Source organism: Rhipicephalus sanguineus, chromosome 1 (assembly GCF_013339695.2).
Source record: "Rhipicephalus sanguineus isolate Rsan-2018 chromosome 1, BIME_Rsan_1.4, whole genome shotgun sequence".
Classification (NCBI taxonomy): Eukaryota; Metazoa; Arthropoda; class Arachnida; order Ixodida; family Ixodidae; genus Rhipicephalus; species Rhipicephalus sanguineus.
The window spans coordinates 28,979,662-29,005,557 of NC_051176.1; the positions used below are offsets into that span (position 1 = coordinate 28,979,662).

The 25,896-nt window shown below is 45.8% G+C and overlaps 2 protein-coding genes across 3 annotated transcripts in view; both read right to left on the reverse strand.

The window, feature by feature from the left end:
* Window positions 1-835, reverse strand: part of LOC119389965 (uncharacterized) — a 42,429-nt gene extending 41,594 nt beyond the window's left edge. The window contains exon 1 of one of the 2 annotated variants that reach the window (XM_037657439.2): window positions 517-835. In XM_037657439.2, coding sequence (XP_037513367.1) covers window positions 517-673 — 157 coding nt within the window. In that variant the 5' untranslated portion in view covers window positions 674-835. The remainder of the gene's footprint in view (window positions 1-516) is intronic. The other variant, XM_037657448.2, reaches the window with a different exon arrangement.
* A 14,545-nt stretch (window positions 836-15,380) lies between these two features.
* On the reverse strand, window positions 15,381-24,105 carry LOC119389979 (uncharacterized). Its single transcript, XM_037657488.2, has 2 exons — window positions 24,020-24,105; window positions 15,381-15,960 (listed from the first exon to the last, which is right to left on the reverse strand). The coding sequence occupies exons 1-2, from the start codon at window positions 24,029-24,031 to the stop codon at window positions 15,694-15,696; spliced, it is 279 nt and encodes a 92-aa protein (XP_037513416.1). The 5' UTR covers window positions 24,032-24,105; the 3' UTR covers window positions 15,381-15,693.
* Between the last annotated feature and the right edge of the window lie 1,791 nt (window positions 24,106-25,896).

Genomic DNA, 25,896 nt, shown 5'->3' on the forward strand with positions numbered 1-25,896 from the left:
CGACGCAGAAGCAGCTTGCTTTATTGCAATAATGCACTCTGATGTTTCGTGGTTCTTGATTCTTATGTTTTGGATATTATGTTAGATTTAATTGCGTTATGCCACCACTTTATTCTGTAAATGCAGAAAGTCTCGCTCTGCATGTTTAAATTTCGCGCGCTAGGCACAACGGTCGATTGCGGCGCCCTTCTGGTAGAGTGACCCCAAAGGTAAACACGGTTCCTCCATTGTTTTGCTGCGCAGACGACACACTGCCCCTTTCCAGCACGCCACACCAACAACACGAAGGCAGCCAACAGCACTGGCTTCGCGTTCGTACGCCGACCTTGTTCCGAAGCCAGTTCAAATTCCGCGCGCTCTAGACCTTGCAACGGAAACTATCGCGGCTGTCAACAGATGCCGCCACCGCACCGCCACGCGCCTGCCGATCCGCGCATTGTTTTGCGCTTGTCCATGCTTGCCCACACCAAGACTAAAGAACCAGCGCAGTTCGGGGCTGCAAACGCGTGCGCTCACCTGTGAATCCGTGTCCCAATTGTTCGGTGATTTCTCGCATCGCCATCTCCTTGACATGCCTGTTGTGATAATGAATGTCTTTGGAGTTCCACAGGCACGGCCGTTCTTCAACGAGAGCAATCAGTTCCGATTCGATGTCGTGGGTGAACTCGACCATCGCGGACCATTAATCGTGACACCTTGGGTACCGCGGCTACGAGCACCGCAAACCGGCAGCAACACGGAAGGCTAAAAACAGCGATTTAGTGAAAAAAACCACAAAACTCGATGGAATAACGTCGCCTTTGTGCCACACTGTTGGCAGTGGCGATAACGATAGCAGCGTTTCGCTACGCATATCCGCGTCTCCGCTACGGAAAACAAGTTCGGCGCAGTGTGCGCGCACAGCCTGTGTAGAATTGTCGTTAAAAAATAGGTATAGTACTAAAATATGCATGTTCGTGAGTCAATTCTGAGGCAGAATAGTAGTAAATTGCAACAACCGATATTCCGAGTCACGCACAACGCGTGTTTGACGCTGTCTGCGAGGTCGTATTGTGTGTCTGGCAACAGCGTCTGCCGACGTTGTCCGCCAGCTGTGTCCGCGTCGTCTGCTACGGAGGCGCGATGGAACGCCTGCTTCAGCCGTGCAGCGTGTTGACGCATCTCGCGTGGGCACTGCTGTGGTTTTTCAGCGTAATGTGGATTGCTCACCCTCACAATGTCCTTTTCAAGCGAAGCTTGTCATGAGTTCCAGATTTCGGCGGCGGCGTCGTATCGAAAATCCGGCGCCGGCGAGTGTACACAAATGCGCCCCTCGCTCGAAGGTGCGCCAGTCAAGGTGTCGGAACGAAATGTTTTTCGTTTCAGTTTTAGTTTCGTTCCACCGCAAATAGTTCCTTTCCGTTTCTGTTCCGGAACAAAATTAAAATGTTCCGTAACGGTTCGTAAGGTTTTTTTTTTTTTTTTTGTATGCAAAAATTTGATGCTACGGTAATCATAAAAAAAAAAAAACATTGGACTTGTGATATAGTTGCTTGCCCTGCTCTTAAGAAAGTGGGCAGGGGTAAAACGCGTTCTTCAGAGGAGCGAAAGTAATTGTACCACGAATTCCTACCAACTAGCACTAACCATGGTATACCATTCAAAGTCATAGCATTGACAAAGTATGTACCATGGTCATAGTACTTGTTTTCTCGAAGTCAATTATGATTTTTTTAGCGGGCTCAATGCTTTGTGTCGAGGGAGTGAGCACGATCTCAGAAGCAGCACGTTATTGACTGTACATGTGCTCAATATGTGCGAGACCGCTGTTCTGATAAAAAAAATCGCCAGGCTTGCGCGGAACACGCAGCACAGTCACAGCGAAAGCTGTAAGAGCGGCCTTTCCAGAGCCCGTTGTTGACTATCTTGGGGCAACTATATAAGTACACGTGCAAGGTACCCACTACACTATAAGTCATCGTATTTTTTCTCAAGTAGCGAAGCACCCACTGTGCCATTTTTCGTCATTCTTCAGATAATCGTGGTACCCGTATACACATCTGTAAGGCATTATCTGCACTTTGTGCTGCGGCTCAAGACAATGAAAATTTATGGCTGAGCTTGTTGTAACGGGTTGGAAGCATTCAACGACTGACTCTTTGCGCAATTCGCTCTGTGTAACGCCAGGCTGTTATTTTACTCTTCTGCCACGCTATATTACATATGTTAACACGATTCCTTGCCCGACATAACGCCTGTATAGAGTATTTTTGCGAAAGAGTCAGAAGCACCAGCGTAGCACTGTGGCAGAACACTCAACTGCCACGCAGAGGGCGCGGGTTAAAATCCCATCCGATCCTAGAAATTCGTTTCTCATTTTATTTTTTCTTACTTCACGCGATGGCGGTTACGGACACCGGCTGCGGTGGACAATTATGGCGCCAAAATCGGCTGTTGTGATCTCATAACGGCTTTCGCTGTAACAAACTTCAGCGCCGACAATGCCCTCTCCACGCTGGCCTGCTTGACAGGCGCACAAAAGTCCACTTGCGCTAATATAAACGTTTCTGGTTGCCACTGTTTTCGCTTTTCGCACAATTTCAACACATCTTTGCTGCTAATCTATACCTGAGATATGCATAATTGCTCACGTTGCATCACCTCAGTTGTTCTGGATTGCCAAGTTTTCTCGTGAATCGAAAAACGATTTTAAAAAAATTTCGGTTTCACTCCGGAACGAAATAATAAATAAAGTTTCGGTTACATTTTCGTTCCGGGGAAAAATATCGTTTTTTTCGTTTTTAGTTTTTGGTTTTCGTTCCGTTCCGACACCCTGGCGCCAGTCACCTGCGTATCTTTATATAGGATCTTTATGCGCCGTTTTGCCACATTTCATTGTTGCCCAGAGATGAGCGCCGTTCGTGCCTGTAGCAGCTGAAGCGTAAGCATTGCGAAATTCAATAGAAAAAAAGAAAGGAGGGAAAACTAGTACGTTATTATGATTATTATTAATATTATTATTATTGTTATTATTTAGTAGTAGTAGCAGCAATAATAGCACTAGTGGCATGTGTTGTTTCGGGGAGAGTGTATATATATATATATATATATATATATATATATATATATATATATATATATTGTCTATTACATCAGTGCGTTTTCATTTTCTTGAAGACATAATACCTAAACTCGGTACTCATTTTGCAGATCAGTGTAAAAGCCGCAGTTTTCGTCAATGCTGGCGAAAATGACGTGCGCCACAGGCACGTCAGAATCATTTTTTTCGCCGGAAAAATGGCTGGCAACTGATCGTTCGTCCCCCCAATGTAGCAAGCGAGTTTTATGCCAGCATGCGGACCGCGGCTGCAGCTCTTCGTCTTCAACAGCTTCCACCATGTTTGAGTTTTGTGAACGTGAGCTTCTTCGATTTACCAAGTCCCAGACCAGTCGCCGGCGGCCCGCAGACGCCTCGGCTCATAGGTTAATGACTACGTCACGTGGCGCCATTATCACGTGATCCAAGAGTCCCGAGCGGCCTCGAACCGTCTGCGCACTGCGTGCTTGAAATGATGGCCGCGTCCGCTATGGCGTCTGCCACGCCGTCTGCTCCGTCTATGGCTGCAACACCAGCCACAACGCCGACCCAATCCCGACCGCAACGGCGGTTAGATCGTGAATGATACCTGTTTGCGTTGTGGCACAACTTTAAGCGCGCGTGGGCGTTTCGTCGCTGTTTTTTTTTTTTTTTTTCCGGCAAGCACCACGCGTGTTTCCCCTGCCTTCAGAAATACGCACATGCTCGACGCGGCCGGAAACGTGCGAAAAGCGGACAGAAATTCAAAGAGAGAGCAAGAGCACGCCGAAAATTTCCCCTGTCCAACTCGATGGCCGCACGCATGACGAACCGCGTCGTCGCCAGCTGCCAGAAAGAAATCGTTCGGACAGTCTCGGGCCGTCCGCAGGCCACCAGGCACGCGAAAAACGAACATGCATCCGAGTGGTCCCGGACCATTGGGCGGGGCTTCCGGATGGTCGGCGAAAAAAACGAATGCAGCGCCGGCGTCCGGAGCCGTCCGGGACGTGTATATCGAAGAAGCTCACTACTGAGTTCCGCATCCGCTGGGGAGAAACCGTGGTCGCTAAAGACACAGTCATAGCGTCCACGCAGTTCTGAAGGCACACGCGCGGCCTATGTCCAGTGTCGAAAGGAAACTGCTGAGAACCGCATCTGCTGGTAAATAAACCTGGCTCGCTAATGCACAATCATGAATGGCGAGTACGCAGTTCTGAAGGCACGAGGAGAGCGCCAAACTACTACTTGTCGCAGCTTTGACCCCAGTCGCAATCGACGCGATCATCGAGTCAAATCGAAAACGAAACAAGTGTACCGCAGCCGCTGGTCGCCAACAGCGCGATTGTGGCAAGATTGTGGATGGCGACCACGCTTTTCTGAAGGCCCGCGGCCGTTTCGGTTGTTCATGAACGCTCCCTTTTGCGTCGCACACTTGCGGCGCTTGGCGCGCTCCGAGGATCGTCCAAATTGGCCGTGTTGCGGCCAAGCATGACCGAATTAACGAGAGCTTATGCCATTAACCAATGCATATGCTTGTTGGTACCAGAGAACACGGCCGAAGTATTCAATTTTACGAATTAACGGGAGGGGTCAATTGTTAACGAGCTTTTTACTGTAGTGAGATTTCATCGAGCGACTGTGGTGTAGCACTCAGGCAATGCCTGACAGCACGGCACACACACTCTCGCCTCTAGCGCACTCTGACGCATGCCACAAGGAAAGAAAAAAAAAGAGCTCACTTGCGCAAACTTAATGATCGAATTACTTGCAATGAAACATGGATTTCAACTCGCATAAATAGACGGTGTCGCTATAGCAAGCGTTCCACCTCAAGGAACTTCCGGCCACCGAAACAGAAAACGTGTTCTGAAGGTGTCTCAGAGTACGGAAAGTCTCTTTTTATATTTTCAGATAACAAAAGTGGCGCATAAGATTCAAGAGTAACTTGTGTGTAGCAAAGAAGAATATTTATTGAGATACTTGCATGGAGAAAAGTGACGAACATTTGCGAGCTACTCGCCAAGGCTTTTCTTCCACGACAATCTTAGTACATGCTACGTTAGTAAACAAAACCGGAAGTAGTTATATGGGCCTGTGTTTGTAAACAGCGAAATGGAAATTTATTCTACAGTTAGTAACGATATCACAGTCGAATACAGCCAAACGCCTTCTTAAGCGGCACGTTATCCAACGCAGTTACACAGCGAACATTTTCAGGATTATTCATCTTCATTTCAACTTCGATATATGACCTTGCATGTCATTATTGTGAAACAATACCCAACCCTGCCTCCATCCCCCTTTTGACCCAACTATCGCATATTTTCCAGGTTTGGACAAAATGTTAACATTGCGGTAGTGATTGAACACAATGATTCATGTTGGAAAAGGCCCATAGTATTGAGAAGAAAAAAAGAAGAGTCCTGTTCCCGCAGAAGGCGTGCGTGCACAACGAGAAGAAAGGAGAGGGTTGCCGGTTTTGCACTCGTCCGTGACCACAAAAGCGCCGAAAAGTGAAGCTCGTGAAGTTCGTTTTTGTGTTGTGCTCTGTACGTGTGCGCTATACAAGTTTCCTCACAATATAAGTCGTTTAGTTCTTCAACAATGGTGGTTAAGGTTGCCTTTGAAAACCAACTTGTGTAAAAGGCGACAGCCCGACATTTCCGCGTCGATTCGCTTGCAGGCTACAACAACTGTTTAGAAATACCATTTATTTCGATCTGCCTAACTACAGCGTCCGATGCTTCTCAAATGTACAGACACTACAGCGTCCACATTCGTACTTTTGGGATAGATCAAAAGCCTGGCGAAATTTACTGCACATAACGTTTTCGCCTTATCGATTGGTCTGCATTCAGAGCAGTTATGGTTGGAAGCGTGTCTCAATGTCCTCCTTGAAAAACTGAATCGCAAAGGATGCTACATGCGTTGTGCACATTTCAGACATCGCCTATAAATCGGTGCATTACAAAGGTCTCGAGCCTTCCGCCAGATGCCACAATGCAAGAACCGAATCATCACTTCCTTCACCTTATATCGAGCACCCAAAGGAAGACTGAGGAACCTACTGATACATTCCGTGCCTCTCGCTGAAAAGCATTCTGATTTTTTTATGGTGCCTATTTTATTTACTGCAACAGAGAACTTACCGGTCGGAGCGTCTAATCACGGAGCGGTAACGCGGGAAAGGCAGTGAAATATTTATAATTAAAATTTTTGCATCTACGACGACCATGAAGTCGTGCACACAACACATGCTACAAACAGTGGCCGGTCAGTACGGCTAGCACAGCAGCGGTTCGAGTTTGTGCGCTGCGGTTTGCTGCGCATGCGTGCACACCACGGGCATGCTCCGGGCATACAGCAGCGCTTCTCAAAAGTCAACTCCTTTTAGATCGTAAGCAGAACAGAATAGAGCGGGGATTTACAATAATATATATATATATATATATATATATATATATATATATATATATATATATATATATATATATATATATATATATATACATATATATATATATATATATATATATATATATATATATATATATATATATACATATATATATATATATATATATATATATATATATATATATATATATATATATATATATATATATATATATATCCTGGTGCGTATGAAAGCATCAGACTCCGTACAGCAAAGTGAACGACTTCATAGTCCCGCTTCAAGGCTCTTCCGGTTTTTTTTGTGACTCTTAAACGCGATTTAATATTATAAATCCTACGCAGATCGCGAAAAGGATGCTTGAATCTGTCACTATAATTCACAGTATTTTCATTTCCACCAGGATCTGATGACGCTCTGGACGTCCAGTTGTAGGTCCCTTTAAGCGTATTTACAATTTGGAGGACATTACAATATATTCGTACGCCACCTCAGAAGCCCAGCTCTTTCAAATTCCTCTTCATTGTATGGCGACGACCGACGTTGCTGAATATTCCTGCAAGGGCCGTGCAAGAAATCGCTAGGCTTATTCATTTATAGCGACGTCGCATTGTTAACGACACTGAAGAGCGGGAATTTTTCGCAAGCACACAGAGCTCATGCTGTAGGTAGTTTTCCGTCCGACTTTGGTGTCTACACTCCTCTAACTGCATATATATGTGCATATATATAGTTGGAAGAATTGACGCTCGTAGAAGAAAAAAAAAATTGGGGGACACTTAAGCTTCGCCTTTAAGAGTCAAACGCGGCAGCGATATCCTGTCCCTATAGTGCGCACTTCGAACACTACGAGTGTTTAAGAGAATGCGCGCACTAAGGTGTGTGCCTTATGTAATGGGTAGCATGCTTTAAACCAGAAGCAATTATGCGCGAGAAACTTTTTCGAAGTTGCGATGCACCTACTACGTGGTCTGAAGGGAATACGCGCAGTAATGTGTGTGCCTTTTGTAATGGGTGGCTGTCTTTAAACCACCAAGTCGTTATGATATTGATATAGTGTGACGCCCGATGGCAATGTACGCTTGTACCACGCAATATTACTGCGATATTACATGTCGTACTGTGACAGCTGTATACAGGACGCGTATTTTTGGGAAACATGAAAGTTGCTTTCAGTGCAACTCCAAGCTTCCTCCAAACTGGGAACTATGGAAGCTTAACGTACAGCTCTTGCGTGAGGAATGTTTCGAAAAAATAGTCAACGAATTGCTACGTGAGGTAACACAATGTCGACAGCTGCCAATTTTTGCTCAGTGGGAAATGTTCAAAGAGAAAGTTAAGTATGAGGCAATTGGTATTTCATGCGAGTTGACCCATAGAAAAACTGCTTAAAAACGTTATCTTTATGATTTACTTCATAAGCTCCATGCATTTGAAAGTCAAGAGCCGGGATTGTACGTTGATGAGATAAATTCGGTTCGAGCGCAGATACAAAAACATGATGCAGAAGTATATATAGAGGAGCAATGGTTCGTTCACGTGTTACTCGTTTCGCTGATGAGGAACCCACAAAAAGCGCTCTTGGGGATGAAAAGCGGTATGCACTTTCTAAACAGATATTGCAAATTGAATCACGTGGTTCTATTTGCACAGAGACATGTCAAATAAGAGCCGCATTCGAAGAGTATTATAAAAAACTATTTACCGCGGCTGAGCTTCGGGATGATTATGAAGAAAAAGCTGACCACTTTATTGCGCTTGTGCCACCCTTACAAGAGGACGACAGACTTAGTGTTGATGGGTCCATCACTAGGAAAGAAATAAGGTTTGCAATAAGCACGTTGCAGAAAAACAAAACTCCTGGCCCAGATGGCCTTAGTGCGGAATTTTACATAAAATTTCAGGAACTTCTCGTTCCTTTTCTTGAGCAACTTTTTAAGGAGGCCTATGAACGTGGTGAGCTTCCTCCTTCTTTCTATCAGGGCCATACAACATTAATACCAAAAAGTACTGACACTGAAGCGTTAAAGAGATAATATCTAGGGTTTAACGTCCCAAAACCAAGATATGATTATGAGAGACGCCGTAGTGGAGGGCTCCGGAAATTTCGACCACCTGGGGATCTTTAACGTGCACCTAAATCTAAGTACACGGGCCTCAAACATTTTCGCCTCCATCGAAAATGCAGCCGCCGCGGCCGGGATTCGATCCCGCGACCTGCGGGTCAGCAGTCGAGCGCCATAACCACTAGACCACCGTGGCGGGGCGGCGTTAAAGAGAGTTAACGGATATAGACCTATATTATTATGTAACGTTGATTACAAAATATTTGCGAAATTGCTGACAAATCGCCTGCAGACAGTGATGACTAGATGCGTAGGTGACCACCAAACATGTGGAATTCGAGGCCGCGCTATACAAACAAATATCCATATAGCGCGGTCAGTCCTTGAATGTATCGATGGTAGTATGGACCAAGTAGCCCTTCTTCAAATAGACCTCGCTAAAGCCTTTGATAAGGTACAGCATGCTTTCCTGTTCAGGCTCCTAAGACATCTGCAGTTGGGTGACGTACTGTACAATGGCATTTCACTCTGTTATAAAAAGTGCACTACAAGGCTCATTGTAAACCGCACACTTTCGGATATAATAGAGTTAAATTCATCCGTACGTCAGGGGTGTCCGCTCTCGCCTTTGCGCTTTGCAATATACCTGGAACCACTATGTTTAAGTGTGCTTCTAAATTCTAGCATTAGAGGATACCGATATGAGGCTGAGGAAATTAAAGTTCTAGCTTATGCCGACGACATCGCCTTCTTTTGCATCGATAAACCTAGTGTTCAAGAAGCAGTAAACACTACTTTACGTTTCTGTGAAATCGCTGGAGCCAGTATAAATTTTGATAAAAGCAGAGGATTCTGGCTGGGAATGTGGGCTCAAACTCCCTCAGTGTTCTCAAATATCCATTGGAATGCGACTGCTATGCGGTATCTTGGTGTGCCTCTTGATAACTATCGTAACAGCGGCCCACATTGGACGTCCGCGATAACTAATATCCGTCGAAAGGTGTCAACATGGCACGGACGAGACCTTTCCATTTTTTCAAGAGCAAAAGCGTGCAATATATTTCTTGCATCAAAGCTTGTGTATGTTTTGCAGGTATTGCACTGCTCTCGTGTGCACATTCAAGCGTTTCATAGGATATTTGCTTGTTTTATTTGGGGCTCTTCATGGGAACCCATGAGAAGAGCCAACCTTTTTCTTCCACTTGAGAAGGGCGGCCTCAGTCTGGTGCATTTGTTTGTGCGACAGTTGGTGTTGCGATTTTTTTATCTTAAAGACGTCTGTCACCCAGTTCTGTTGGCAGTTCTTCGAAACCGTCTGAGTTACCATCTTCCTTTTCTTTATGTCACGACAAATGTTGCCAAGGAATCGCAGTTGTCGGGATTCTTAAAAGAAATTGTTGATACTGTCAACTTTTTGAAAACCAGATTTACATTAGAGTATTTATATAATATAGACAGAACAACGCTAACCGCTGCACTTGTGAATAACCTTTTCCCAGAACCTGTATACCGACTGCCATATTTGCTTTTGCCTGGCCATGATGTATTTATTATTCCGTGTACGTAGGATGTGCATATCGCCAGCAGCGAAAACGCTTTTCTTTAAACTGCACACATCCACTCTACCAGTGAAGAAATGGCTCAATGAAAAAGCAATATATGTGCCCTGGACTGTAAATTGTCGACTCTGTGACCAACCTGAGACGATAGAGCATTGTTTTATCCATTGTCGTGACGCATTTTATTTCTGGGACATTCTAAAGAGAACAATCAGAAAATACCTTCCAATCACAGCTCATGGTATTCGGTTCCTCCCTTTCAAAAAGAGCCCCACCAATAATACACCGTATGATTTATTTATGTTATTAGGACTTTATGCGCTATGGAAAAGTCGCACGATCGACAGGCACGCCGAGCCACCACGATCGACGAGGTCTGTCTTCCGAGAAGAAGCTGCTCAAGTGCGCAGTGTTGTTGAGACTTTTGAGCCCGTTCCGGAGTGGCTTGCACTTCTGGACGCTTGTGTGTGTTTGCCTGACTTTTGAACAGCCTCTTACTGTAGGCAACAATGTGGGTGTTCTGAATGTTAAGGTAATTCTAATGTGATGAAGTATGTAGTGTGTAGTTCACAGCTATAACGGGTCATATTTCCATGAATTAAAGAAAAAAAAAGCAGAGGCATGGCTGTGTGGTAGAACACCTGCTTTCCACGCAGACGGCCTGGGTTCGATTCTCACTCGGGCCAACATTTTTATTATTTATTTTATTTGCAGCTTTTTCGATTTTTCGGTCACGGACAAGATGATGATTTTTCGCTCACAACCAACGGCGCCGACACCGACGCCGACGGCGGAATTTCTGCGATACGAGCTCTTTAACGCTATCGCGTTAAAATTGCAGTGGCTTAGCTCGGCTATGCCAGGATATACGTAGCGTTAGCTAAGGTTCAGCTGATTATTCTTAGCTTTCCTGGTTGTCAAGCTTCTCTGCTTTTCTGCGCCGCTTAGCAGCATTTGCGCTCTCCTTCTCCATGGCTATACCACACTGGCAAACGCCAGCCAGCCGGTTTTACAAATGGCTAACCTCCCTGTGCCTCCTCCTCCTGCTCCCCGCTATATATATACCCCCACTGGTACGTCTGCGTATGCGCGCAAAATGAGAGGAGCTATCAAGCGGCTCCGGCGCAGCGTCAGACGGCCACTGCGCAACGGAGGCGCACAGCTGGGCGCGCGCCGGCGCCAATGCGTCTGCCACGGCTATGACGTCACTCCTCTGGAATGCGCAGACCGGCGAGGCGTGCGCGGTGGCGGCGGCTCCGGTGCGCCAGCTGTGCGCCGTGTGACGTCACTGCTCCTCGTGCATGCGCAGCACGGCTCTCGAACTGCCACGCGAAACTGCTCCGCCTCGGCCAGTGTAGCTAACGCTACAAAAAACAATAACTGATCTTTCGGCCGCGGGACGAACCTTTGTCGAAGAGCGGCCGAAACATCAGTTACTTTTTCGTCAGTTCATGATTATGACCGTTTTCTGTTACGTTGAGCGCTACCCAGGCATGGAAGGGGGCCAGGCAAGCGCGGCAGGTTTGTCGCATGCGTGAGCTTCCCTTTCAGTCAGCCCGGCATGGAGAGATCAAAGGCTGGTGCCCTCCCCACCGCATGCTTCGTAAAAAACGACGCCCTGTCTCGTCAGTAATCTGGGGGCGCTCTTTGTTTCGTGTGACCACCGGCAGCCCCGAATCTCCACGCGACTTACGTTAGAACCAACTCAGTGCGTTTGCTCACTCCCCTGTTCATCGTGCCACCACTGTGAAAGTCAGTGTTTGCTGTCATGGAGTCAGGTGTGTTCGTGTGGCCTGTGCGCGCTGAGACCATGCTGGTTAATTTAATTAGTACACGCACAGGGCCGACCAGTCTGTAAAGCTTTGGTATTTGGTATTGAATGAATGAAATTGCGTGCGGTTGCGCACACAACTTGTTACGTTTAACCGCGCGAGGTCATCTGACGTTTAAATCACATCAGGGGTGCGTCAAAGTTCGGTGCTTGGGCCGCTCTTGCTTATTATCTACATAAATGACGTAGCAGAAATTATCGGTGACACTCAAATTAAACTCAGAATGTATGCAGACGACTGCGTTACTTATAACACCATAATGTTGAAGATCAGGAAGCGCTGAATAGTGTTTTTTCATTGTTTTATAACTGGAGTGAAACCTGGCAAATTTCTATTAACTTCAAAAACACTGTAGCCATGACCTTTTCAAATAAGAAACAGCCTCTCAATTTTATATATACTAATGATGGTGTCAGTCTAGCTCGTGTTACGGAGTTTAAATACCTTGGTGTAACTCTGACAACAAATTTAAATGGCACACACACATCGAAACAATCTGCAACAAGGCCCTTCGAAAACTTTGGTATCTCCGACACACGTTAGGCAACTCGACAAAAGAATGCATATTGACAGCGTACAAAACATCGGGCAGGCCCATACTCGAATATGCGTCGGTTGTTTGGTCCCCTCACCACAAACATGACATAGCTATGTTAGAATCTGTTCAAAAAGGCAATAGGGTTTATTTTTCATCGCTATGACCGTTCGCATGCGCATGTTTTATCACTGCAGTCTCTCGAACATCGGCGCACTTGCAATCGTATCATCCTCCTGCATCAGATAGTTCACACCGGCTTGAGTGTTCTAGCGCCCATTTCTTTCGTTGCAGCTTCTGCACGCCGTACCCGACGATTCAGTCCCCTAAATATTATGCCCTTTAGAGTTAGTCTTCATTGCTTTAAGTTTTCCTTGTTTCCGCGGACCGTAGATATATGGAATGAGCTTGATGGGTCTCTGCGCAGACTCGATGCTCAGTAATTTGAAGAAGAGTTGCATAATCATGTATTTTGTTAAATTGAATTTTTTTGTCATTGGTGTTGAACATTTGTATCCGCTCCTGTTATGTCTCAATAACTGAGACAGCAGTACTTGTAAATAAAATATAAAATAAAAAGATAACGAAAAAAATCTTAAATGGAGTCCTGGCAAATTCAAGCGGGTTTCAGGAAGGAGGGTGAAAATTTTCTTTCATGACCCCCTCACAATATGTTTGTGCGTTACACGCATTGCTAACACTGTCAGTCTTTAGGACAAAAATGTGCCGTTTTTCAAACGAAACCAGACGCTTATAAGGTGATGCGCATTATTGGTTCCAGCCGTCCAGCAGCGCAAGGATATTTCTTTTTAGCCGCTTCACGTAAGCAGACATTTGGCACAGCTTGTAAAGGCCTTCAAGAAAAACAACCTTTGCATGCCAACGGCTGTCGGAATACGTATACAGACTGGTATTTATTTCTATAAATAGGCAAGAATACGGTTTGCACGGCCTCCGACGGGGTAACGTCGCGACGCAGTGACATACGTCATCTCAAGCTCACCGGCAAGGCGTGCAGCGTACTTACCAAAATGCAAACCTAGGCCTATTGTCCTATGTCGGTCCGCTAAAGCCACTCGAAATTAACTGTGCCTCAGTTCTCTCGTATTGCGACAAGCAAATGTGAATCTGCTATTTGAAGGGGTTTTTTTTTTGCTTTCGCCGTGCCAAGAGAAGGCGAAAAAAGAAACGTGTTTTCTTTTTTCAGTCTTTCAGTTTATTCTCTGCCTTTAAATTCCTAGGTTAGTAACAAACGTTATCTATTTGAAAAGAAAGCTTGATGTTATTCTTCGCACCTCACGGACTGTAGAATTCAAGAATATGATACGAAAGGACTGAATGTGATGCCCCACCTCAAAGCCCCTGTTCAATGAAACTATACCACTACTTCCTGACTAGCATTCACATTCACCTTTATTTTAACCCAATACCAACTTTCGGGTTAACTTTACGGTTTGCCTCCTGCAATTTTTTTCGTTTCCACCCTGCTTCCAGGATCTTTCATTCAGTACTAACCCACCACTTTCTGGGTACAGCCTCCCCCTGTAACCTTCTGATGCGACGGGGGAAGGGGGATTTCCTTGGGTGGTTAACCTCCCTCCCCTGGCTTCACCGCTGGCGCAATGCTTCACATTTCGTTAAGTTATATTACTATTGCGCTGTGGCGTTGAGCTGAGCACGAAGTGACCGGTTCGAATCCGGGCATATTCAGGTTTGAGCAGCGTTCTACCCGCTCCTGCACTGTGCGCTGTGGTTCATGCACACTAAAAAGCCCCAGGTGGCCACGATCATCCCGGATCACTTCATTACGGCATCCCCTATAAACAACAGGGTGGATAGGTGGACTAATTGGTATTGCATATTCACAGAAAACTTCGAGAGCAAGTAGAAGCACGCAGGACGAAGAGCGCCTGTGATGCTTCTCCGTCTTGTGTCCTTCTATTTGCGCTCTAAGTTTTCTATCAATAACCGACTGTGAAGTTTCGGGAAATTATACTCCTAAATATACCCTCTCTATCATGGGATTGGCTGATCACCCAGAAGTCTTTCGCGACTTGAACGATTGGTAGGCAATCTTTGGAAACACATGCATTTGGCCTCAGCGCGTCATCTGAAGGCAGCAAATCAGGTCAACGTCGAAATCCACTGGGACTGCATTGCGAAGGCATGAAAGAAAAAAATTATGTTGTGTCAGGGGAGCTGTGCCACCACACTGTGATGGTATCGAAGCCAAGAGAGTAGGGCACGGATGCAGGATGTGGCTCTTTATTTTGGGTTGAAAATGGAAGGAGACAGTTTGCCTGAGATAAACAGCCGCTGATAGAAAGGCATGGAGACGCTGTCTTTGCTGCAGGTACAGTGACATTGCAGCCAGTGGTATAAATTAACTCGCCGAGTTTATTTTAGCAGTCACATAGGTCGTACTGAAGATAGGGATATATGTATAGTCATCACAGAAAAAGAATAGCTTAAGCGACCGTTCCAGCCAATGGTCTGCGGTGACCTTACATCATATTTGCTGTCATTATCGTCGACCCATCGCGTAGGCTCTGTTACGATGCATAGACCGAGGTGAGGCGCATGGCGGGCACACATCTCCCGGCAGCAACATTGCCTGAGCGCTTTGACCGTGACGCCACGCGTTCTTTAGAATTACAGCAGTGGTCTTCCTGGAAGAGTTTACAGTTAGAGAGGGCAGGCCCTGTCATCTATATAGATGCCGGCTTGCAAGGCAACGCGAGCATTATTGAAATGATAATAGCAAGGAATCAGTGTCTCAGGAGGAGGGAGGTGAAATGCGTTGCCCTACCAAGGACAAAAAGCTTGAACACGCAGTTTCACACCCGACTGAAAGAAAAGAAAGGATACAGACGCTTTACACGAGCACTACCAGTACTACCAGACTACTGCGTCAGTACTATCAGACTCTGCGTGGTGTAGAAGCCGGGACGTTAGCGTAGGCTGCAGTCGTAACATGTCTCTCTGTCAACCATGTCGACGGCACACATTTGAGCTCCGGTTTTGGATGGCGTCGTTCAGCGCGGCGTTCCTTTGTCTCTGTTACCCATTAGAGCATGTACGTCCCGTACAATGCTTGGCTCAAAGCACAATATTACGCGCATTTACAATATTGCGCCCCGCGCAGCGCTGTGGCAAAAGTCCCCGCGACTCGGCAGGGTCTCAGCCAAGCAAGATGACGCGCCGTAGTTCGTCCACACCGAATCCCCGGGCTCAGTGCTTGAGGCCTCCGAAGCCGAATCCTCCTCCGTAGCCACCTCCGTATCCGCCGTGTCCGTGGTGGCCGCCGACCAGATGTGCGCCTCTGTGGAGCTTGTTGACGTGGTGCACGGTCTTAACCAAGAACGAGGGTCCCGGGACGGTCTTGTGGTAGCCGTGGCCGCCCTCGAAGCCGCCGAAGCCGCCACCGTATCCGCCGAAGCCTCCGAAGTGGCCGGCCACGGCGACGGCGACGCAGGCGCACAGCAGAAGGGCGATGAACTGTGAACACGATAAATAATTTGAACGAACGAATTTGCCTCGCAAAGCACGGGTACGTGGGCAAAATAGTGACGCCATGCTGAAACGCCGTGTCGTTTCTCTCTGTGAATGATGCCTTGCACGTATGCGCGACCGGTAGTCCAGTTTCCCGAGAAGCGAATATGTTTTGCCCGGTGTACTTCAATGACGCTGCTTTACTTATTGGGTAGTTAAACTGTAAAATGTCCGTGGCAAGTTTCGAGTACATAGTGATTTTATGGCGGCATAACTAATTTAAATAAAAGTTGGTTATAGCGTTGTCTTGTGAGGAGTCCTTTATTCTTATATAACATTTTTTTTTGCGGACTTAACTTAAGGAACTGGAACTATTCCACTGGAGGTCTGCCTTGACGTTATGAATGTATAACATTTGCATCTGTTAACGGCATATCAGGAAACTGCTGTTGGCTGCGCGAGAATTCAGTAATGCTAGGATCGACAACATAGGCTTTACGTTTGTGAAGTATTCTCTTCCTGTGACGCCTTCAGGATGGCGTCAGGCACCATCGGGAAGCACAGATCTCTTATTCACTCAGCCATCGCAGCCTTTTTCCTGCTGTGTTTTCTCTGTAATAGGTGATATGCGTTAACAGGCGTCTTTGAAGGGGTGCGCTAAACCTTGATATATACCTCAACGCAGTGGCGTACCAACTTGTTTGAGATTGGGGGGGGGGGGGGGGGGGGGCGGCAAGCATTTCTCACTCTGTCGGCCATATATATATATATATATATATATATATATATATATATATATATATATATATATATGCACAGAGAGAGAGAGAACTTCATTCGCACTCAATTTGGTGTGAGTTTTTCATATACATAGATAGAGTTTGGTTAGCAGTGTTTGATAACATTATAGGGAAAGTACAGTCAGTTCTACAGAGCATACACTGGGACAACCATACATATACGTGTTATGCATGTGATAGTATGGCACGCAACACGTTTTATACATTTATGCATGAATACAATTATGTCGATGGCGGCCTCCCCAGTTGTATAGATTTGCATAATTCAATGAAATTTCGATAAAGTCTAGAAGCTGCTCACTAATAATTTCGTTTTTTAATGTAGGTAGCAGTGACTGTACCTCTTCTTTTCTGTAATTAGTGCTACACTTTCTTGCAGATATTCAGGCTTCCGTATCTTATATTTTTTCTTGTTTGCTTCAGTAGAAATACTGTTTCTAACGCGTTATTATTATTATTATTATTATTATTATTATTATTATTATTATTATTATTATTATTATTATTATTATTATTATTATTATTATTATTATTATTATTATTATTGTTGTTGTTGTTGTTGTTGTTGTTGTTGTCAATGTTAACTTCTCAACCACAAGTTCATTTCAAGCAAGAATTTGGGGTATTAGGGGCATAGTACATTCTTTATACTCAATATTAATGAGAACTAACAGGCAATAATACCAAGGAAGGTATAAGGGATGTCGTGTGCAGTAAGTAGGACATAAATGTGAAGAAAGTAAAGTGGACGAAAAGATAACTTGCCGCCGGCCGGGACCGAACCTGCAAGTTATCTGCAGGGACCGAACGGCAAATTATCTTTTCGTCCACTTTACTTTCTTCACATTTATGTTCTACTTACTGCAAACGACATCCCCTATACTTCCCTTGGCATTATTGTCTGTTAGTCGTCATTAATATTGTGTCTAAAAAAGAAAAACGAGCCCTAAAAAGTCATCTTCTTTCCTTCATTTTTTATACTCATCGTATTTGTATTTGCAACTTTGCTTGGAGCGTGCGAACTACATAGTAGAAAACAGCGCAATATAACGAAAACAATAGAGACCAAACCGGACCAGCGCTGTTCAGCGCTGGTCCTGTTTGGTCTTTCTTGTCTTCGTTGTATTGCGCTGTTTCCTACTTTGCTTGGAAGGCCCTCCGGCCCCTCCAGGTAAGTACGCCTATGCAAACAGTATAAGCGCAAATTTTCTTTCAAAAAATTTGGGTGATTACAACGTTAAACTACCACGCATTCTTTCCTTCCGCATTGGTCGTTAGCTGCTTATGATTGGTCGAAATTTTCTGGGCCATGCACACAGCACCTGCTCGTAACGCGATGCAACAAATGACCCCAAAATGATCCATCGCGTAATGACCATTCATGCACGTCTACATAAAAATAAGAGAATACACTATTTTGAAGACGGCATACTTTTGGTCATTGCTTCTTCGCCATTCGTCAAACATTTTCGGTCTGCCTTAAGATCACGTGCTTGTTACGCGACATCATACACCTGTGAAATCTCGCGGCGTTAAATGATGTGTGCACACTCAACAGCGCATAACTATGCTGAACAATAACTAAACATTTTTTTGAATAGCCGGACAGTGTCTCATTCGGAATGTAATTCAAGAAGGCTGTAGCCCGCCGATCACAATGACAGCGGCTACTTATGGAAGCTGGCGAGATGGATTCATATGAGTGTAATAAATATTTTCAGCCTTAATATAACGATGTAGAGCTGTTTGTGCGTGCTTGCAACTCTGTGAACTCATCCTTGCTGAGAGAGAGGAAGAGAGGGAGAGAAATAAGCAGCGCTGCGCGTGTGTGCTTCTTTGCCGTCCGAGTTGTATTTGCCCTGTACAAGTCAATTCGAGATGACTCAAGACCAACTATCCCGGCTCTCAGTTCAGTCTCATAAGCCCAGAAAACCCACGTCGCGGGATCGATTCCGGCAGCGGCGGCCTCGCTTTCGATGGAGGCGAAGATGCTCGAGGCCCCTGTGATTATATTTAGGTGCACGTTAAAGGGACACTAAAGGCAAATATTAAGTCGACGTTGATTGTTGAAACAGCGGTCCAGAAACCTCGTAGCGCTGCTTTTGTGCCAAGGAAGTGCTTATTTTGAAATAAAATCACGTTTTTAGTGGTCCGCATCGCGTTAGCGCGCTTCAAATCTCCCGCCTGAAAATACGACTCTCATACGTCACTGCTGCCGTGCCCAACGTTGCCCGCTTTTACTGCGCGGCCGCCGACACTAGTAGCAGCCGAGCGGAAGTAGCGGGACCCACAGTAGCAACTGGTAGCAACAACGGCGCTGCGGCAAAGACTTGCTCGGATGGGCACATTCAAAGCCGTCACCAAGTTGCGGTTGGTCTCGTAATCCTCAGTACGAAAGTGCAGCGAGCACACACGCAGAAGTTTTGACTGTTTAGCACACTGGCGCAATGGCATGACACTAAGCCACTTCGAGCGTAAGGGTTCATTCCGCGGCACCCAGTGAAAAGACACACCGGTTTCCTTGCTGCAGCACTGGCGTTGTGCACCATTCGGGCATCCGGCAATATCACACGCATGCGGCATTTTGTCGAACTTTCTGTCAGAGCGACTTTCACGAGCGCGCAAAACACGCACGGCAGTACGCGATCCCGAAACTACCACTGAGACGGGCGAGGCACAGCTCGGCGAAAACGGAACCTTTGAACCACGCGCGCCGTTCCCCATGGCAACGCCACGGAGGTTTTGTTTTCCATGAATCAAGCGGAAACAAACAAACAGCATTTTATTACGTCTTTTGATGCTCGGAATGTTCTTTTTTTACTGCTGCTAGTTTGATTACTAGTGATTTATTGCAGGCCGACTTCCCTACGTCATCGGGATCACTTCGAAAATGTCCCACTCGTGGCGCTCATCATGTGATACATTTAGCTTAATTTCTCGGTGAGTAGGGCACTGCTGTTGATAATATTGCCGTTTTAGAAGTTGTCATACATTGGGCTTTCACTCTGACCTAAATTTTTATTTTCCTTTAGTGTCCCTTTAAAGAACCCCAGGTGGTCAAAATTTCCGGAGCCCTCCGCTACGGCGTCTCTCATAATCATATCGTGGTTTTGGGACGTTAAACCCCAACAGGTATTAGTCCAGAAAACCGTGGACCTTGACCATTTGCCTGCTCCGGTATATCAAGTTGTGGAACAAGCTTGAAAGCTGGGCTTCCCTATGTACTTGGGTCCACTGCCTTATTCCTCGCCTTGTTACAAGCCGTCGCGATCGCTGCAAGCTACCATACGATAAGCAAGGCCACCGATTTTAAATTAATCTAAAAAACGTTGGCAACGCGAAGCAAGTTAATCGGAAACTCAATACGGCCCAAGTAAAACACTCAACAATTCTGCACACTCATCGACTCATACATAGCAAACTGGATATACAGCAGCGTTGATATTCCTTTCCGATAAAAGAAAATGAATTTCCTGAAACAGGAAGAGCGTCTGATCGCTCCATAAAACATTTACTGGTTCCCGCGCGTATTTGCGTCGTCCATTATGTCAGGCCAGGCAGATCAGCATGAAATCAGGGCAGAGTGCTCTAACGTTAAGAGGCCACCCCCCCCCACCCTTCTCTGCAGTGCTGTAGCGCAAAGCGTCGCATAGGCGGCCTGCACGGCACAGAACCTACAGCGCGTGGTCGTGAGACACGGGAGACGATCTCCACAGCAGAAGCGCAGGACAAATTTCACTATATAATTATGAAGTGATTGCTGTGTAGAAGTGAAACTTTGCCTCATTAGATGGTTTCTCAGTGTGCAGCCGACAGAATGTGAGAAGGGCTAGGCTGCCCACCTGCACCACTAAACACTAAAGCCGACAGTGACCACTGCCGAAAGTGGAGGGCTGGCGCCCCCCTTGTCCCCCCCCCCCCCCCCCCCGGTAGATACGCCATGCCTCAATATCACCAGCAATAGGGTTATTTAAGGGACACGTGAAAAATATTTCGAGTCCTCCGCACGGTCTTTCCAATTATATTTTTTGGCAGCAGGAGCCGAAGTCACAGAGATTTTGTTCTCAAGTATCGCTTTGCATTGACGGGTCGCATTCGCAACAGCATGCGCAACACCGCCATTCACTGGCACAAACGTGAGTGCTTTTGCTAGCGCGTCTTAGTGAATATGCGGGATGCCGATGTGCCTGATTGAAGGACACTAAAGAGCATTACAAAATCACGTTAGGCGCTGTGTTTATAGGCACGGGGCAAAAAAAGAAAAGGCGATACGCTGGCCCGCCGATGTGACGTCACGGATTTCAAAGTCTCGTATTATACGAACACGTGAGCTTTCGGTTCCCTCAAAACAGAACGTTGCTCCTTCTTTACCGCCAAACAATTAACTAGTGACGCAGACTCCGTCAAAGTCAATGACGTCACAGCTAGCTGGTGCGAGAACTGCAGGAAGACGCTGTCATGTGCCACTCATTTCGAGTCTATTGTGAGCGGTGAACACTTCTATCGCAGAAAGTGTTGTGATTGCAGAAGCGTAATTTTCTTTTACTGCCGAGTAAAACTAATAATAATAATACTATCTGGGGTTTAACGTGACAAAACCACCATATGATTATGAGGGACGCCGTAGTGGAGGGCTGCGGAAATTTCGACCACCTGGGGTTTTTTAACGTGCACCTAAATCTAAGTACACGGGCCTCAAACATTTTCGCCTCCATCGAAAATGGAGCCGCCGCGGCCGGGTGAAACCACTTCTGGTTTGTTTAAGCATCATTTAAGTATTCTCTTTTTTAAAATGCGTCATAATCGTCTTTCTTATTGATCGCAGGCTAATAAGAACTGCACTAGGCTTGCGCGCAATCTCAATTTTCTGCTTCCTCGCTCTGACACGAACTATGGAAAAATGACATCATCCTTTTCCTCGCTTATGTTTTGGAACCACTATGACTTAAACATCTACCTTCCTTAAACAAATTTAAGCATGAATCAAAACTTTTTATTATTCGTAAATGCTTTCTTCACGATAGCTTTGATGACCTGCAGTTTGATCTATTTTTATTGTATAGATGATTTATGTTGCTTTTTGATGTTTTTGATGCTTCTTTTTCTTTGAATTTGTACTTGATATTTTATTTCCTGCCCCTGCTGTACACAATCGCTTTTTTATTTTTAACCGAGGGTCCCGTGTGCAGTCATTGACTTTGGGACTCTCGTCTGCATATTTGTTTGTACCAATCATTGCAACTTCAATTATCAATAAACTGAAACTGAGTGCCTCTTCCTATATATAGTGAAACAACTGGCTCTAAGGAGTAAAATTCTCTGGTTTACTCAAGAAAGCCTTGACGTTCGTGGTGATAAGAAAAGCGCGAAAGCGAGCGGAAAGAAACAAGCGACATCTTGTTCACGGAATATACCCACTAGCCCGGTCCTATACGGCATGACTTCCGTTTGCGCCGCACATTCTGACGAAAAAGGGAACGACAGGAAGAGTACTCTATGCGGAAGGACGTCGGACACTGTTTCATTCGGGGCGTTTTCTATCACTTTATTAGTGCACCCCGGCAGAGTGCGTTCACTCTGCTTCATGCACAGGTATATCAGATAAGCTGTATCAGGAAGTGCCAGAACTCTCGCAGAGGGGGCTAAATGCGGGACAAGCGGTTATAATTACTCACGCACGGAGTAACTGCCCCCACTTCCGTCAAGTCCTTGCAGCGGATGGCATTCGCGGTGATCAGTGTAACGATTTATCCGAATAGACCTTGTCCGGGGGCTAGCTTCGGTTTCGCATCAAGGCGTGTAGACGGATAACCTATTCAGCCGCTTTTCGCCACTTGCATATAACATCTGCGTAAGTGGCAGCGCTGGTGATACTGCTACTGAATGTGCCCGGTGTACGCAAGACAAAAGGTTACATATCGGAGATACCGTGTTTGCAGTAGATGTGCCATGTAGTATAACGATCACCGCGTGAGTGAAATGTGTCGTCCAGGTCAGCAAAACGTTGCCACGAAGTAGAAATAGTTGGGTTGTGGACATTGTGTTATTGAGAGACAGAAGTGAAGGGAAAATATCACCTTTCGTTGCCGCATCCAGCCAGCTATTGTCAAAACCGGTCGTAAAATGTTCAATTCCTGTTAAACGTCCTTGTGACACTATAATGGCCGAAACCGTAGGAGATCCGTGCACTTATGTGTGGTAATTAAGCTGACGCACGAGAGAGTATCGCGTCGCTTGTTCATACAATATTACTTTAAGGAAAACAAAAGCCTTGCCGTCAAATCTCGTTGTAAATAATCCACCGGCCTTCGAACAAACACACTCGTGTTGATGCGCGTGGCTGCATTTCGATGAGGCAAGCGAAATGCAATCAGGCGCACGGCATACTCCGAGATGTTGACTGTATTCATTCGAAGCGAAATGCTTTCCCACTCTAGTCAGAATGATTTCGCTTGCAATGGAAAGGCTACATTTTCAGTGTATGTAACCTGTCGGTTTTCACTGTCGCAAATACTTGTTCATTGCAAAGAGAACCTCCTGACGTGAAACGTGGCACGAATCGCTTTCAGCCGAGTAAAATCAAGGTGCAGCCTTACTACCGGGATATATCATGTTTCATATGTTCCGTAATCTCATATAACAATGACGCGATTAACTTCCCACGCGTTTGCGTATGGGCAGCTTCGGAGTAGTAAGCCGAGTCCCAACACATTATGACCGACAGCTTTTTAAGCACAAATGCAGTGTAATATATGGTTGCTGAGTTCGTGGGTTCCACTCCGCTCGCGGCGTAGGAATTTCTATGCTAGCGAAATGGCAGAACGCTCACGTTCGTACTTCTAGATTAGGCCGCACAGTAAAGAACACGTGGTCGTCAAAAGCAATCTGGCGTGCCCCTTAAGCAGATCGTTGTTCTGGCAGTTCTAGAATATCGTTAATTTAACGTAAGGTAGAGACAGTGATGCAACAATAGGCAAGAAAGCTTTAGCTATTTGACACAACTTTATCAGCAAAGTTAGCTTGAACAAACTTAATCCCATCAATATGAAAGCGAGAGCACCGAACAGCGCGTCATCCCTAGGATGCGCCGCACGAGGATGCATTGCACCCGGCAACAGCTAATTAACAAATGCAACTATAGATGCATGACAATGAGCGGCAACAGCGGACCTGCTTGCTTCCATACGTGAAGTCAGCCTACGTGCTGCAAGCTAACTCGTACGGGAACATGCCGATCACAGTTGACCAAACACGGGGCCACTCACCGAGGCATTCATGGTGATTGTCGGACTAGCGCACTCCTACAAACAAGCACCGAGGACGGCGATGAATGTCCGCCAGCTCCTTATATATGACTTTGAGACGGGAAGCATTTTTTGCATGAGGAGGCGTGGCCGTTTTGCGAAAGGGTACGCGTTCACTGCTTTTCCTTCCGACCCCTCGAAATGAAGCGATAACGTTTCGGGTTCCGCTTGTTGCGCACTTTCTTATTGCCTCGGCGCGTGCGAGGCTTTCCGCGTAGACCGGCCGGGCGCAATCATCTCGGTGCGCGTAATCGCACGTACTGCGTATAGTTATCGCGTTTTGCTCGCGCACTTTCCCGAGCCCCAGAGCAGCCCGGGCCGCGCGCTCGCCGTGAGAGGCGCCCACCCAAACCTGTCCGCACAGTCAAATCAAACGGGCACGCTGCAGGAGACAGTGGCCTCTGCGTTTATAATTAGCGATCGCCACAGTTCCTGTATTCCTCCGGTCAACTTCGCATCGTCGTTCGTCAAGTCTTCCGTGTATCAATGACTTCGATTAGGAGAGATCGTTCGGTCGCCTGAAAACGAAGCTGAAGTTAACAGGCCAGTACTTATGCAGCTTCGACTTACGGCTACAACTGTTCATAAGAGCGGGAGCTGAATTCACGTAGGTTTTTGTTCGTAAAGGCTATTGGCCAGCCGCCTTCACGAATAGTACGTCCAGCATCTGGATTGGCTAACATTTTTTTCTTGCAAACAATGTGAGCGTAAGTCGATTTCGTGAGGACCTCCCAGATCAGTGTAGCTGATCATTTCATTCAAAAATACCCTAGGTGGCTGCTGAAAATGCCTTGCCTTACTCTGCGCAGACATCGCCACTTCCGTACGTTTTACCTTATGCACGAACTGCTGGTTAGAATTGATAATTACTGCATTTAAAGTAGGAAGAACGTTTTTCATAAAATGCGAATGATTTCTTAGCGAACCAAAGGCACTTTGGGCGCATCTATCTATCTATCTATCTATCTATCTATCTATCTATCTATCTATCTATCTATCTATCTATCTATCTATCTATCTATCTATCTATCTATCTATCTATCTATCTATCTATCTATCTATCTATCTATCTATCTATCTATCTATCTATCTATCTATCTATCTATCTATCCAACCGCCTACGACTTCGTGCTGTCATGACCGCCTCCTTAACTTGGTGTGGTGTAGACCAAAATTGGCATGAGAGGGTGTGAGTGTGTGACGAATATGACTGTCTGGTCATGACATGCATAACGTGAAAATCCCGCCGTGTACGTTGTCAAACCCTTTCCTCCAGACTAGGGTTGCCACCTTTTACCGAAAAAAAAACCGGCCCTTGGGGGGGGGGGGGGATATAACAGGAGATTAAAATAATGTTGAACAATAGACGCTATGTCAATTCTTCGGCATGCATTGCCATTTAATGTAACATTGCTTTCATTGAGCCAAATAAACCTAATGCACAAACAAAAGCAGCGCACTCAGCTAACCATGCAACCAGCCTAATTGCTGACATAAAAGTACCCGTGATTGGAATGACGCTTCGCTTATTAGTCTGAATGTGCTGCACTGAAAAGGAACCACAATGCTTCGTCCATAAAAAAAGCTCTTCTTTGCGTCTGAATCCAACAGGCCAGTGGCATTATAGTTGAGGAACGTTAAAATGTGCCTTGCCACAAAATTGTCGGATATTCATGTACCATACACGCGCAATAATATGCTCTATTCCAAAGATCGCTAGACTTGAAGGGATCCCAGAAAGTGGTTGACTAATAACGTAAGAGTTTTGGTGATTGACGATAAATATTTACCGTCGTAGTTGTTAATACGCGGTCGGGGACTGACCGCCGGTCAGTCCC